At 39.6% G+C, this 16,675-nt stretch overlaps 1 protein-coding gene across 1 annotated transcript in view; it reads right to left on the reverse strand.

Annotated features, from left to right (window-relative positions):
* Positions 1 to 16,675, reverse strand: part of prkd1 (protein kinase D1) — an 82,654-nt gene that overhangs the window by 8,259 nt on the left and 57,720 nt on the right. Inside the window, exons 16-20 of the mRNA XM_084914032.1 lie at positions 15,893 to 16,054; positions 14,484 to 14,582; positions 10,769 to 10,929; positions 10,418 to 10,524; positions 5,028 to 5,113 (exon numbers count right to left, since the gene is read on the reverse strand). Coding sequence (XP_084770158.1) covers positions 5,028 to 5,113; positions 10,418 to 10,524; positions 10,769 to 10,929; positions 14,484 to 14,582; positions 15,893 to 16,054 — 615 coding nt within the window. The remainder of the gene's footprint in view (positions 1 to 5,027; positions 5,114 to 10,417; positions 10,525 to 10,768; positions 10,930 to 14,483; positions 14,583 to 15,892; positions 16,055 to 16,675) is intronic.

Consider the following 16,675-nt stretch of genomic DNA (forward strand, 5'->3'; position numbering starts at 1 on the left):
TTAAAGAGTATTCAAATCTCTTTGCATGCCACCAGATATGTTAATACTGCAAAATTGTTTTATTAGGTCCATCATGGTTAATGGTCCAACTCATGATGTTGGACACATCCTGGACCTTGTTTTTGCTCCTGTCCTATCCTTAAACTCGCTCTTCATGTCTGTTCTACAACCAGTTTGTCTTCACAGAGGTAGACGCAAATTATCTTTAATGAGATTTTGGCAGCTAGATTTTCAACTCTGAATTGATTTAATAATCTGTGTACATCAGCCCTTGATAATGTAAAAATCCAAATTAGCTCATGCTGTAATTTCCTCCCCTTGGATGAGTGGTTATATTCATCATCACAGAACAGACTGCAGAAAAGCTGAACGAAATACAACCTTCTATGTGCACTAGCAGCACATAAAGGACCTACTAACCATATTCACTCAACTTGTAAAATATGCAAGTTGGTTAAGCCAAACAAGTTGCTACTTGTTTGGCTTGACTAACAATAATAAGCGCAATGCAAGCTTCCTCTTTAGCACTATCAACAGACTTTTTACGCCTGCTCTGTGCAGTTTTCCTGCGACATCATCTGATGATTGTGGAAATTTCTTAATTGTTTTCCTGGCAAAAATCAGTGGAATCAGATCAAAGTTCAAGCCTGGAACCTGTCACTCTGTGCAATTGTCACAGCCTATCCTGTTTTCTCACTTTTACTCAATTTCAATGACAGATCTGCTGGATATATTTTCTCATATGTACACTTAATGGATTTTATTCCTCACAATTGTCTTATTGTCTTAATGATGTTCTACCTCTCATCTCATTATTGCTTGGCTTCTATCATCTAGGTATATGGTTGATGGTAATAATATATTTAATATCAATATATTTGATAAATTCTAATATTTTTTCCGACAGAATCATCGCACTGAAACAGCATTACTAAAAATTAACAGTGATATTTGGTTTGTTGTGGTGAAGAGAGAGCTGAGTGTAAAAGTGAAGCTCTCAGTTTACCAGTCGATCTACGTCCCTACCCTCATCTATAGTCACAAGCTGTGGGTAGTGATTGAAAGAACGAGATCGTGGATACAAGCAGTGCAAATGAGCTTACACCGAAGGATGGCTGGCCTCTCCCTTAGAGATAGGGTAAGGAGTTCAGCCATTTGGGAGGCGTTCAGAATATAGCAGCTGATCCTCCACATCAAAAGGAGCCAGCTGAGGTGGTTCGGGCATCTGACAAGGATGCCTCCTGGGTGAGGTGTTCTAGGTACATCCCACTGGGAGGAGGCCCCGGGGCAAACCCAGAACACGCTGGAGAGATTATATCTTTCCTTGGTGTTCCCCCAGACAAGCTGGAGTAGGTGGCCAGAGAGAGGGAGATCTGGGCTTCTCAGCTTAGGCTGCTGCCCCCGCGACTTGACCTCAGATAAGTGGAAGAAGATGGATAGATGGATTCTTATGCACTTCGATGAAGCGCATATGAATATCATTAGATGTCTTTGAATTTTGTACTACTTGACTTATCTGCGGTCTTCGACACCACTAATCATACCATTTTCACTGACAGATTGTGGAATTAGTTTGGTATATCCGGCACTCCTTTAAAATAGTTTTTTATCATACTTCTCCAATCTTCTCCAATCATCATACTTCTCCAATCATCAGATCAGGATCTCCTAACTGTTCCACACTCTAAACCAGAGGTGACCACGCTTCTGAGGTTGTAGCACCTAAACTTTCGAACAGTTTAGGCACTACAACTTCACGCCTAAACTGGTCCATAACTACATGAACAGATTTTCTGGCTCAGTGGGGGGAGCAAAACTGGCTGTAAACACAAAAATTGTTTGTTTTTTTACCTACACTATATTTTCTGATTGTCATCAACATAAGATATAAATCTAACAGATAGCAAATAAAATGCAACATTAGCATTATTGTGGAATTGTGCCTCTGGTTTTTATCCCATACCAAAGTGAAATGCATTGTGATTCAACAACTAGATGTTTAATTCTTATTCACTACATATCATTCAAAGAATGTGAGATTACATGTTCTCAACTCATTCAGTTAATTCAGTTTGGAACTTCATGTGTGTCAGAAGTCTAGTCGGGTTGCTATACCAGAATGAAATCCTTTTCAGTTCAGCCTGCTAGCAGTGTTACACAATACAGCATTTCCTGATTACTGCAGAAGCTGTGGCCTTATTGTGGCCCCACTTACTTTGCCCGCAGACAATAAAGTTTATTTAAACAAGATGGATTAATGTTGCTAATGTTAAATAAACAAAAAGAAAAAAATTCCCAAAACTCCAAAATGTTTTTACATGCTACACATATGGGGTTAATGAAAGCTCTAAATGTTAACTGAAACAGTAATCATATAAAGTGAACCCTTTATATCAGGGGTGGCCAACCCGCGGCTCTCAAGCCGCATGCGGCTCTTTGCCTGGTTTCATGCGGCTCTTACGTTCATATCAAAGTTTGTGTTTGTGTTTTGGGTTTTTTTATGTTGTTGTTTTAAAATGTGCGTGTTCGCTTCGCTTGAGTTCAATACGGTATTTTCATCAAATGCGCATGTGTGTGAGATGAAAATACCGCAAAGTTTCCCAGTAGGAGCAAGTTCGCCCTTAAAATGGCAGGAAAAAAATGCACAGCAAAAAGAAAATATGAAGATGAACACAGGACGTTTTTAACAGAGTGGGAGAGTTTATATTTTTTTGTTGAACGCAATGGCAAGCCATTCTGCCTTATATGTCAGACGTCATTAGCGCATTTCAAAGCTTCAAATCTTCAGCGCCACTTCAGCTCACTCCATGCTAACATCGACCAGGAATTTCCAAAAGGGACTGAACTTCGCAAGCACGAGTTGGCCACTTTGAAAAGTCAGGCAGAAAAGCAGATACAGTTTTTCCAAAAATTTACGAAGCGGTCAGAGACCATAACGCTCGCATCCTATCAGCTGGCTTGGAACATTGCACGGGCTAAAAAGGCATACAATGAAGGGGAGTTCGTTAAAAAATGCCTCAGTGACGTTGTTGAAATCTTGTCTCCTGAAAATGACAAATTAAAACGCATGGTATCAGACGTCCAACTGTCCCGCCACACTGTTGAACACAGAATATCGGACATTAACACGGCTATTGAATCACAGTTGCACTCTGACCTTCAAGCATGTGAGTATTTTAGTGTGGCATTGGATGAGAGTTGTGATATACAAGACAAGCCTCAGTTGGCAATATTTGCACGGTCTGTGTCAAACGATTGTGTGATCAAAGAAGAACTCCTGGATATTGTGCAAAGACAGAACCGTGGCATAGATGTGAAAGAAACCATGATGGCTGCATTTGAAAAAGCAAATCTGCCCATAACGAAATTAACTGCAATAGCCACGGATGGAGCACCAGCCATGATGGGATCTGTGAACGGGCTTGTGGGGCTGTGCAAAGCTGATCAAACTATTCCTGACTTTTGGAATTTCCACTGCATCATCCACATGGAGCAACTCGTGTCTAAATCATTGAATTTAGATAACGTCATGAAGCCTGTGATGGAAATCGTCAACTATATCCACACACATGCGCTTAACCACAGGCAATTCAAGAATCTCATCGCTGAGCTGGACCAAGGGCTTCCAGGTGACCTGCCGCTGCACTGCACTGTGAGGTGGCTGTCAAAAGGCCAGGTACTCTCTCGCTTCTTTGAGCTTTTGGATGCCGTGAAACTGTTTATGGAAAAGAAGGACAAGGACTATCCCGAGCTCTCGGACCTCAAGCGGATTATGGATCTGGCCTTTTTGGTCGACATGCTGTGTCACTTGGACAGACTGAACCTGACCCTGCAGGGTAAGCTAAAAATGCTGCCTGACCTGGTGCAAAGTGTGTTTGCGTTTGTCAACAAACTGAAGCTGTTCAAGACACATATTCAAAAGGGAGATTTAACGCATTTTCCCACTCTGCTAAAAGCCAGCGGGCAAGTCGCCAGCGCCGCCCTGAGTAAGCAAAGAGCCAGATATGCAATGCTGATTGAAAACTTGCACGAAAGCTTCGTGACCCCGTTCCATGATCTACAATTGAAAAGGCCACAGATTACTTTCCTCGTCAACCCATTTAATGCAGAGACCGGCTGTTTGAAAGTCCTGCTAGTCACAGATGAAGCTGCGGCTGAGTTGGAGATGATCGATCTTTGTGAAGAGGACCAATTGAAACCTGCTTTAAGGGAAGGGACCATTGAGTTCTGGAAAAGTGTGCCAATGGAAAAATACCCCAATGTCAAACGGGCTGCGCTTAAGATACTGTCAATGTTTGGGTCAACATACGTCTGCGAGTCTGTGTTTTCTACCCTAAAACATGTGAAATCAAAGCATCGATCTGTTCTGACTGACACACATGTGAAAGAATTGCTTCGAGTGGCAACAACGGAATACAAGCCAGATTTAAAGAGGATTGTTCAAGGCAAGGAATGCCAGAAGTCCCACTAAACAACATGCATTGTAAAAGTAAATGCTATTGTAGATTATTATACTTTTGTTTGTGGACTTGGTTGAACTGAGAGTTTGTGTGTGTGAGACAGTGCACACAATGTTCATTGTTGAAAATGACTGGCCTGTGGTTTTAGTACTGTAAGAGTCCATTTCTGTCATTATCATGTTGGTGTGTGACATTTACAATAAATCTGGCTGAGCAGAGATGTGTGTATTTTGTGTGTGTGTGTGTGTGTGTGTGTGTGTGTGTGTGTGTGTGTGTGTGTGTGTGTGTGAGAGAGAGAGAGAGAGAGAGAGAGAGAGGAAAGGATGGGTGATGTTCATGTGTGCCCATGCGTATGATGTGGCTCTTTGCAATAACACAGTAAAAAAAAAGTGGCTCTTGGTCTCTGACTGGTTGGCCACCCCTGCTTTATATGATTTGGATGATGCTATATTAATCTGAAATGTATTATTGACTGATTCTTGATTGTTATGTTACAGATTTGTATTGAACTTGAAAAATGCTCCCAAATTGATTTTAATGGAGTTATTCAAATGACTGATTTCCTACCTGCAACCAGGGATGGCTTAGTGTCTTGTCAACACTATATCTCTTTCTCATCTTCACTTGCAGCAAGTTGTTGATCAGGTCAATCGCTGCATGGAGGAATACAAGAATGTAAGAAAGAAAGAACATAGGGAACACAGGGGGAGAATGGAAGTGCAGAGTATTAGTAGGAGGAGAATTTGGGGTTGAGGCCCACCCATGGTCAGGGGCCAGTCAGGGCTAATGAGCAAAGCTAACATGATGTTAACCTCTCTTTAGGGGTCAGTGGTCTGAACAGCTCTGGGACCCCAAGGCCCCTCAGGTCTACAGAGGCCTCCATCACTTGGTATTATGCACATGAATGGACTACCGTATGAACCCACCCCCCCTACAAACCTAAGATCCTCATTCCACAAACTGATGGACTCTCCTAGTTCTTCAAGTTTCTTTACCACATACATTCACCTCTCCTTAACTCCTCAGCAGCACTGGCTCTCTCCTGTTTCACAGACCTGTCTCATGACCTCATAATTTGGATAATCCAAACCAAAGGCCAAAGAATGTCAATGTTAGTTTACAGTCATTCTAAACAGTTATTGAACTGCAGTGTTTAGTCTCACAAGAAACCTGATTTAAAGACATACACACAACTGTGAATAAATAATGAGAAATAGTTTATTGTTATTACTTGACCAGATCGACATCCCAGGGGTATAAAAGTAAAGTTTTGTTGATGGACGCCTTTTATACACTGTCATGTAGATATAGAATATTTGATTCCTGTGTTGACAAGGGGTTCAGAGAAGAGTGGAGAGGGCAGTGGGGAAGAGAAGGGCATGGATGTGTGAATTTCTTGGTGACATTTGGAAAAACATCTATAAAGTTCTCAGTCATCCAGGTTATGGTTATATCTAAGGAGGTTGGAAAGAAAGCAACTGGACTTTTTTCCACAAAACTTAAAGAAGTCAGAAGGGCCCCAAAACAAACAAAGAAAAACAAAATCAAATCATATTAAAGAGATCAAAAGTTTTGAAACTAAGATTAACCAGAATTATATAAAGAGAAAGGTATGGAGAAGAAAAGGAACTTCTCATGCCGTCAAGCATACCAGATCATCTGTCAAACATGGTGGAGCCAATGCTATGTCATGGTCATGTATGACTGCCATTGGAACTAGGTCATTAGTATTTGTTAATCCTGATAAAAGTAGCAGAGTGACTTCCGAAGTGTTAAGGCCGATACTCTGCTGACAGACCTGGTAGAGCATTTCAAAAGAGCAACAACATTTGTTGATATCTATGGATTCTAGACTTCAATCAGTCACTGACTGCAAAGGCTTTTCATCACAGTATTAAAAACAATTCTCATGTTTAAAGCTATCTTAGATTGTCATTTTGAGCCCTATAAAATAGCTAAAATGAAAATAACTATAATCCCTGAAATAATATCTGCAACATTTTGTTAAATGCCTTAAATTAAATATTTAAAAGCTGCACTCTATGGTGATGTGCAGAGAATAACAAAATCTGTGTCAAATATTTATGGTCCTAAATAAACCTAAATATGAAGTAGTGCAATCCCAGTGAAAGAGAGGATATGAACTGTATATAACTGTAAATGATAAGTTATACAACATGTATCTCTCATGTAGTGTGATATGCATATGTAGGAATTAAACTTTTTTTTTTAAAACAAATGAATGAATTGTAAAATGCAAACAATTTAAATAATTGTCAATAATTAAATCAACTTTAATTAATATTTTCCCTGCTGTTGCCTCTCCAAGGAATCCATTATCACTTTTATTTGGATCAATAGATTATGCCTTCTAACTGGGTAGATGGATATACCTGAAGTTTACCAGACTTTGTGCTATACTGTAATTCTCAAGTGTTCCCTTAACCTTTTTTGAGCAGTGTACAAAATATCCTTGCACTAATGTGTGACCACAGTGCTCTGTCTTTGGTCTTTCTTTTCCGTTTATCACAAATAGACCTGCTACTAGAGAGCTCGGTCTTTTCTCTTTGCAATTTACGATTTAGAAATGAGGATTGCATCATCATTAAAAGCTGCAGATATTAAAAAGGTTATTAGTGTATACTTCTGTTAATTTTGGCTGCTTCTTTGTCACAATGCTGTATAAAATTTTTATATCAATTATATTTCATAAATGTACTAGTATAATATCATCTGAAGCCCCAGCATGCTTTAAAACAACTTGTATTATTTGGGATGTGCAAGAAGGTTGGCTAATGCAATCTTATTGAGTCTCAGGTCATGGCAGTTAAAGAATAGCACCTTCATCAATGAATGGGTACCATGTGTCCCCTTTATTAAGGTGCAGAATTGTAGTCAGAGTTTCATGACTGCGCCACCAGCTACAAAAAAGAAGCATACAAAGGTTTTGCCCCATAAAGGGCTCAATGGCAATACCTTAGAGGGTACCACTAAGGTATTGCCTGGTATATAATGGCACAGTGATGTGCCATTATACCTTTAAAGGTAAAACAAAATACTTTTTTCCTGGGGGAGGAAGACTACCTCTGCATGATCATAAATGTGGTAGACTTTCAAAACTTTATTTCATCTCCATTTAAAAACTTGAATTGTGTATGCTTGTAGGCAAAAGGGTCTTATTTAAAACTGATCTTTGCAAACGCACATTTCTTGGCGCACTTAGAGTTTATTCCCTGACATTTAATCCTCCTGTAGCCAACAGAAATGGCTTGTATTTATTTTGAAGCACAGCTCAAGTCATTCTGGCAGCATGAGGAGGTGGAGGGAAGGTTAAGAGCACTTCGGGGATCCGGTTTAGGAGTGAGTGAGTCAGGCAAATTTAAATCTGTCTCATAGTCAACAGGACAATTCCAGCCAACACACACGGCAGACACATTTAGACACAATGACGGCAACAACATGAGTCATACAGCAGCAGAGAATGGCTTGAACTGATTTCAAGGAAATGTTGGCGTTATTATACTGCAACATAAAACATAATTACCTGTGCTTGTATGCTGTCATACATGGTGTCATACAGAAAGATGAAACAAGCAATTCATCTTTGATCACACATTCAACATTTCAGTCAGTCTCGCAGACATGAATCTGCCTGTTTAATATGTTCTAATTTAAAAATCCAGACATAGAAATAAACAGGTATTGGTCTCTAAATTTTGAAGCTTTGGTATTAATGCTTTGGCTGCTGTTTTGTTAGTTTTAGTGTCAGAAGCAGTGTTGGGAAGGTTACTTTTAAAATGTATTCCATTACAGAATACAGAATACATGCCCTAAAATGTATTCTGTAACGTATTCCGTTACGTTACTCAATGAGAGTAACGTATTCTGAATACTTTGGATTACTTAACATATTATCATGCATTTTACAACTACGTGAATGTACTATTGCTGTGTGATTTATTACTATTACTGAAGGTCCGCGGCTCCGAACCGTAGTAAAGGGACCTCTGGCTAATATGGGTTCCGTGTCGGGCTCGTAGCCGAAAAATAGCTTTACTTTGTTGTCTGGGTCAACTCTGCTTGCGAGAGACAGAGAGAGGCGTTGAAAGGTTGCTCCAACGGAACTTATTGTTTCGGAGGAAAACACGAACAAAGCGTACAGTCGAGTTTTAATAGCTTACTTACAACTGGGCTCGTCAGGCACTCTTCTTGGCTGCAGTGGTTATTATTATATTTACATGCTTCCAGCTCCCGTTTTTGCTCGATGACAACTCGTACTTTTCGACTCTCCTTTTTCTCCCACCTCGCGCTCACAGACACATAACGAGTATGGCAGTCCATTCTCCCTGCAGCACGGACTACACTGCCCATGATGCTACATTCTGCATTCTGCCTATTAGCTTAGCACAACAACAACAACAAAAAGGCGCTCTCTCACCCAGGAAACACGCAGAGCGAAAGCGTCACCCTGTAACCATGGCAACCGCAACGCTGCCGCCTGGAACTACAGGACGTAGCTGTCAAACAAAACCGAAACAGTCCTGACCCGCCACAATATGAAACAGGCAAGTACCGCCGTGTAATCCATTTATTTCAACAAAGTACCTGTATTCTAAATACCACCTTTTTAAACGGTACCTGTAACGGAATACAGTTACTCATATTTTGTATTTTAAATACGTAACGGCGGTACATGTATTCCATTACTCCCCAACACTGGTCAGAAGTGACTATATTTGGATAAAATTCCAGAGTGCCATGTCATAAGCTAAGGCTAGCAAGCTCTGTTAGCAACTAGTGTCCATAACATACAAGGCTAATGACAGGCTAGTAAAATACCAAAACTAGAGCACTGATTTCTTTGACAGTCTGAACCTTGCAACTATTTTTCTCAGATAATTCCAGTAAAAATGCTTTAGAAGAAATTGACACCAGCAATGTTCAGCTCATCTTTGAAACCAGGGAAGCTATCCTCTGCTGGCTGAAAGAATAGGTTGAAGACTCTACTTCTTTATTAGTGATGCATGTATTAACCTAGCTTGTTGCGCCCCTCTGCAGCCCCTAACCTCTTTGCAGTGGCAGTGAAGGAGTGTTCAGCTGTTAAGGCATATCTGAGGCAGGCTTTCATGGAGGCACGGTAGTCTCTGTCTTAAATGGTAAATGGTAAATGGCCTGTATTTATATAGCGCTTTACTAGTCCCTAAGGACCCCAAAGCGCTTTACATATCCAGTCATCCACCCATTCACACACACATTCACACACTGGTGATGGCAAGCTACATTGTAACCACAGCGACCCTGGGGCGCACTGAGTACACTTAGTAGTACCAGCTATTTTAGCTAATGTGTTACATAAATGTGTTACATAAATAATAAAAGGTGATATATATAATAATAAAACCTCTTCTCATTTAAATTCTGGTATTAGTCTCCATATTTGTCATGGCTGTGGCAACAGACATGTGGAATGATAGAAGAATGAGGACCCAAATGCAGACACGGATGCAGGAGAATGTTTTGAACGGACAGCGAGGCTTCGGCTGAACAATACTGCAAACCGGTGGAACAGAGAAAACTAACAACACCTAAACTTGGGAAAACTAAGCATAACATGTAACCTGAGGGTGGCGCAGAACCGAGGGATGAGGAACTGGGAAACACAGGGAAAGCTGACAGAGATAACGCTGAGGCAACATAGGGAAGACACGCAGAGGTAACACAGATGGACCAGTAACAAGCAGAAGAAAACACAGGGCTTGAGCCAGGCCGTAAAACATAAATGGGGGCTCGTCCAGGATAGTTTGGACATTTTTGTGGAGAGATATATATATACACCAATTATGTCACAAATAGATGTTACTCATCATGTCAGATCTTTTTTGAATGAAGTAGGTTTTCTGTGGGTTAGCTTTAGGTCTTGTAGACTTCTGGTTGAGAGGCTCAGCAACATGCCACACCTTCTTGGGAGATTTTTTTCCAGGGGTGAGGGGGGTACATGAAGGCTGCATTCTGGATCTGATCATTAATATCTTCATCTTCATTGAAAGGGAATGTCCCACTGAGACTGCAAAAACATAAATACTTTTAGTTTTTGCACATTTATCACTAATCATTTCATAATAATAGAAATTCATTAAAGTATAGATAGTATCCTATAGATGTTACATTGTGTTTACAGAAACACAACTAAAAAAGGAGAAGGATGAGATAAAGGAAAAACTCAGAAATAGACAAGCAGAAAGAAGAATAAGATTTTAAACCAAAATCTACTCAGACTATTATGTTTATCAGTAAAGGTCTCATCCTACCTGACATAGATGATGACTCCAACAGACCACATGTCCAGAGAGCGGTTGTAGCCTTTATTTCTCAGAACTTCAGGAGCAAGATATGCTGGTGTTCCGACCACTGAACGCCTGAATGACTTCTCACCAATGATTCGAGCAAACCCAAAATCACACAGCTTCACCTGCAGCAGGAGCAATATAAATTACTAAAGCTGTTAGTAGTGGAGGTAAAAGTAAAACAATGTAAAAGCTGGCTGGTCATTTCACAGCATTATATCTATGGTCTTAACCTACACAACTGTCAGACTGGTAATACTAGACTATAGCAGTGATATGTAGTAAAAACATGGGGTTTGTCACAAAAAATGTCTAAAACAGTCAATTTTTCTGTGTAGTGTGACACATTTGACATTCATTTGTCTTTATAATGTGAGGCTTATCAGTGTCTTGGACAGGAATTTATTACTCTTTAACCACCTGATCTAACATAGTAACCATCTAGCCAGAAAGAAATATCATGTAGCCAGAACCTGGTGTTAGTATTTAAATGGACATGTGGATTGATTCTAAGTGTAATGAAGCTACTAAAAGTAAAAAAAAAACAACTGTTGGCTGTTAGCTTGCTGGATGATTCACTCACACTCAGGAGGAAGATGGAAATTATTATGGATATGTTGGCTCTTTTCAAGGTTGTGATGAATCATTTCTCTTTTGCAGACCTAAACATGCAATCTCATATCGTTGTCTAAATGTATTTCGAGTTGTTTCACGGGCTGTCTCTCCATCCTGATATTCAAATATGGAGACTTAGTTTTGGAGTCTTAATGTAGGAAAAATCAATAACTCTTTATCGAGCAATGAACCACACGAGGTGGTTTCAATGGATATCAAAATTGTCTCTCTGTAAGGTTGTAGAACCACATGGATTTATCAGGTTATGTGATATAGTGACATTGTTGCATCTCATCAATCAGCATCTGGGCAGAGCATTTTCAAACTTTAGTGTTCTTCCAGAATTCAGGAAATTCAGTTTTTCACCCTAACCTATTCCCACACCTGTGGTCATAACTAAAAATGGTAGGCTGATGAAATTGGCACATTATATGAGTGAATAGTTATACTAAATGTTGACATATGCATTGCTTGGCTTTGGTTTCTAAAAATTAAATTTGATGCCTGGAAATTTGAGGTGCTCTAGTCACCTGAAACTATCTCAAGTGATACAAATTATTTTTAGGCATACATCAGATGCATCAACTAAGTCATACTTGTGTTTTTAATTTATTTCTATATTGGATATAACACATTAAAACTTAACTTATAACTTTTAGCAGTCACAGAGCCACAGTGATCTAGCAGATCTTCTAGTAGTAGTTTACCTCATTTTTAGAGCTTTTCAAACTATAAATAATGTGATTTTACCGTGTTTTATGACCTTATAGTACTTCCCCCCCAAAAAGAAATATCATATGTTCATAGTTTTCAGTCACATTATTGACTGAATTGACTATTATTTTCTAGCTGACAAAAATTTACTCCATTATGACAGACAAAACTGGACAAAAATGTTTTGGGAGGTCTTGGATCATCTATCCGTGGAGGAAAAACAATAATATACAGAGAAACTATGAATTTTGCAGACTTGTGATCCATACCCCCCCCCAAGCGACTTTATTTCAAAGTACAGACAATTACATGTATTTTTAAATATTCTTTGTGTATTTTTCTGGATAGGTAAATTATGCCGCCATGTGGCAATTGTTCAGCGTTCAAATAAAGGTAAGCGCTACATAGACACGTAAATCTTTCATTTTGACATTTGCTGACTTGCACTTTTATAGTGTAGAACCAGAGAAGTTCCTATAGTATTCATTTGTCACATAAATGTTGTGTCATAACAATAAAGCTGAGTGAGTATTTTTCCATTGTCAGGCTAGGAATGTGTTTTCTCTCTATATGATTTAAAAATATCAAACCTGAGTTCAAACTTTTTGACCTACTTAATATTCCTTTCTTAACATATGCTAAATATATTGTTAGCTTTCTAGCTACCTGTAGCACAAACTAACTGTGTACATTAGTTATATAGACTAAACAGAACTGTAACTGACAGTTTTATTCAGCTATGCCAACAATATCTCTCTTGTCTCCCAGTCGTATTAAACTAGTTTACATACTTTCTCTTTACTGACACAGACATAAATCTGATGCCAATTACCTCAACTGATTCTGAGAAAGATAAAAAAGAGGATTTTGATAAATGTCATATTATTCTTTAAAATTATTGATTTTACTTGTTTATCGCAACCGGCTGACACGCGAACGTTAACACATCTCTTCCAAACGGAGCTAGATATTTGCATTTTGTTTGTTTCATGATATTTCAGAGGAACAGGCTGTGCAGATGATACACACTAAGTATCATGTGAGGATTTATGAGCCAAACAGCTAAATGATGCATCACTAGAGTTAACAGTTAGTCTGTCTGACACTAACAGCTATTTCTAAAGACCGAACACTGAAGGAAGCTGCTAATAGTTACACTGACAGCTAATGGAGTGTCTATGTCCAACTTTTATTGCTTGCATCCACAAATACTAATACATGTGCGTGTTTTGTATTTTCTGTTTCTATCACTGCATAACTTCACTCTTTCTGCAGCTCGGAACTCAACACACATCATTTTTTTTACTACTGTTGTTTGCCAGTGTTGTCAAGACATGTAAATTTTTCTGTAGATAATTCAGATAAAATTAGAAATTAGAAGAATTCTGACATAACTTTTAAACAGCTATACTAAAAGTTACAAGATATTAATAACTGAGAATTTGAAACCTTTAACAGATTATTTGCATAAGACTGAATAAAGGTAGTCAATATTATCTAAACGGTGCAGGACCTGGGTGGAAACACAACATCTATTTAACAGTCTCACAAATATCATCTTCAGCCTTAGGAAAAACATCTACTTGACAGAGCAGTTCTATTACTATTACATATTGTCATGAATAATATGCAGAACCAAGGCTGAATCATGATAGAGCACCTGCAGCAACACGCCAGCAGCTGAATTGAGAAAAACAGTGAGTACTGATGAGGATATTGGGTTTAATGTTTAAAACATTAAGATAGTAATACTCCATTTCAGTCCACCATACAATGCCTGAAAGATAAGTTTTGTGCCTTGCTTTCCCAAATGGCTTCAGCAAGTTCAGAACATGCTTGCTCTGTTGATCTGATTGTTTGAGGTTTACCTAAGATAACTGACAAATAGCCCATCCAATCAACTGACTTCTTTTGCAAGCGCTTGCATTTTTCCACTGAAAAATGGCGTCACAGACGCTTTAATCACCTGGCTCCTTTCGATGTAGAGGAGTAGCAAGTCTACTCTAACCCCATCGCTGATTGCGAAGCTCTTTAAGGGAGAGGTAGCTTGTATCCATGATCTTGTTGTTCTGGTCATTACCCAGAGTTCGTGTGCATAGTTGAGGGTGAGAACGTAGATCAACGGGTAAATCCAGAGCGTATACTCTCAGCTCTCCCTTCACCACGATGCAGTGGTACAACATCCACATCACTGCAGCCGCAGCCCCAATCTGTCTGCTGATCTCCCATTTCCCTCACTCGTGAACAAGACCCCGAGATACTTAAACTCCTCCACTTAGGGTGGAGACACATCTCCATTTGAAAAACAGATATTGTCCAAGCGTAACAAATAAACACATAAACATACTACCTGGGGGAAAGAGTCTGCAGAAGCCAGCAGGACATTTTCAGGTTTCAGATCACAGTGGACAATGTTCTTGAAGTGGAGATGACGCAACGCCACCAAGATCTGACAGTGAGACAGAAAAACACAGATTGCATTTGCTATAATGATGTTGGACATCTTGTCAAACACTCAATGCTAATGGCACCGGTCAGGCAGTAAATCTATGCAAGGGGAACACTAAAATACTATGATCAGGCCATAATTCAATTCAATTTTAATTTCAATTTTAGTCCCCAGTCAAAAGTACAAACATAACTGACAAAAGCACAATGCAACATAACACAAATGAGACTCACTTACTGTCTGAACTTTACAACCCAATGATGTGTCTCTCCCTTTGAGATGCTCTGCCAGGCCTTTACTGAATCCATCTTCAGTTACTGCTGGTTTGCGAGTCTCTGCCTTCAGTTATGTTCTATTCATTTTCTTACCCATTGTTCATGTGCACAGTGAAGTGTCTGATCAGTTTTGCATCATTTGGCTGAATGTGAGCAGAGATTATAGACCTATACAATCAGAATTTTTCCAGTAATTCCTAGCAGCAGTAACATGATTATTAAACACTAGTGCCATTTGGGGGTGGCTGTAGCTCAGGAGGTAGAGCAGGTCACCTACTGATCGGAAGGTTGGTGGTTCGATCCTTGGCTCCTCCAATCTGCATGTCAAGTATCCTTGGGCAAGATACTAACCCCAAGTTGCTCTCCGATGCATCCATCGGAGTATGAATGTGTATAAATGTACTGAGAAAGCACTAAGTTCAGAGAAAGTGCTGGTGAGAATGGGTGTGATTGGGTCAATCAATCAATCAATCAATCAAGCCCCCCCCCCCGACCTTACACACACAACACAGACATCACATGGGGATACAGGTCGGAGATCGGTAGTGTTACAGAAAAAAAACACTGAAATATACACTACAATGGGAAAGTACAAGAGGAAAAAAAGAGACCTCTACTCATGCTGGGCTCCTGGGAGAACAGCATGAGAACAGGAAACAAAAAAACTCCTCTGCACAAAAAAGCACATAAATGTCCACAGCACAACATTATGGAACACGTGTCAAGCCACAGGGTCGGGTGGGGGGTGAGGAGTAATCCGAAGCAAACACAGCAGCCATCCTGCCCAGCGCTACCATTCCAGCGCGGGCTCAGACCCGCCGTGTTCCCAGGAGGGAACAAGCATCGAAGGCGTTGTACAGAGTGCTTTGAGTACTCCGGGAGAGTAGAAAAGAATCAGTCCATTTACCATTTGTCCTGGATGTTGTCACTGGATTTTTCTTAACAAAGGCTAAATTTATGGACCCAAACCTTTGTGACTTTGTTTTTACAGTTAGGGTCAGACAGGGTGATGTTATAATTGAGGCAAAGTATCACCTGTGTCACCAGGAACTTTGTGATCCTCTCAGGAAGTCGGCCTTTCTCACTGGACAGGATCATCTCCAACATGTCTCCATGAAGCTTCTCCATGACCACGAACACTCGCTCTGGTGTCTCAAACATACAGTCCAGGTTGACCACCCCTGGATGATGCAGGCTCTGAAAGGACAAGAGAGATCAGTTTAGACAGTTTAAGAACAGTTTACAATCTTCTGGGTGGGAGTTTTTTTGTTTTTTTTTTGTTTTTTTCAGTTAAAGATTTTTTAAATTGGATTTCTTCAGGTGAACCTACCATATTTGGTAATAAAAATGCTTTAATCCTAAGTATTTACTACGAATTGCATACTTTTTTAGCATTTATGTTATTTGTATGCAGTGATGGTTTAATTAAACTGGAATACAGATTAAGATGAATTGTGAATAGAGTTATGTCCACATCTAAATTTAACGACACAAGCGGCTTCTTCATTTTAACCTTTGCATGCTTTTTGGGACAAATTGGACCTGTTTTGTTTTTTGACACCAGAAGAACTAGGTGTACTTCTTTTATTCTGAAATTTGATGGCTTAAAACTCAAATATGATATTAATAAAACATTTTATATAGTTTTAAAGGTGGTAAAAATATTTGTACACTGAGGCTGTTTCAGTTTGACTGAACGAAAATCAACGAGTTTGAGGATTCTTGAATCAGAATCAGAATCAGAATCAGCTGTATTTGTCACAAGCAGGTTGCCCTGCAGTGAAATGGGACCCCCCCCCCGACCTTACACACATAGCA

This window comes from Perissodus microlepis, chromosome 19 (assembly GCF_051167445.1).
Source record: "Perissodus microlepis isolate ML-2025 ecotype Zambia chromosome 19, ASM5116744v1, whole genome shotgun sequence".
NCBI classification, from domain to species: Eukaryota; Metazoa; Chordata; class Actinopteri; order Cichliformes; family Cichlidae; genus Perissodus; species Perissodus microlepis.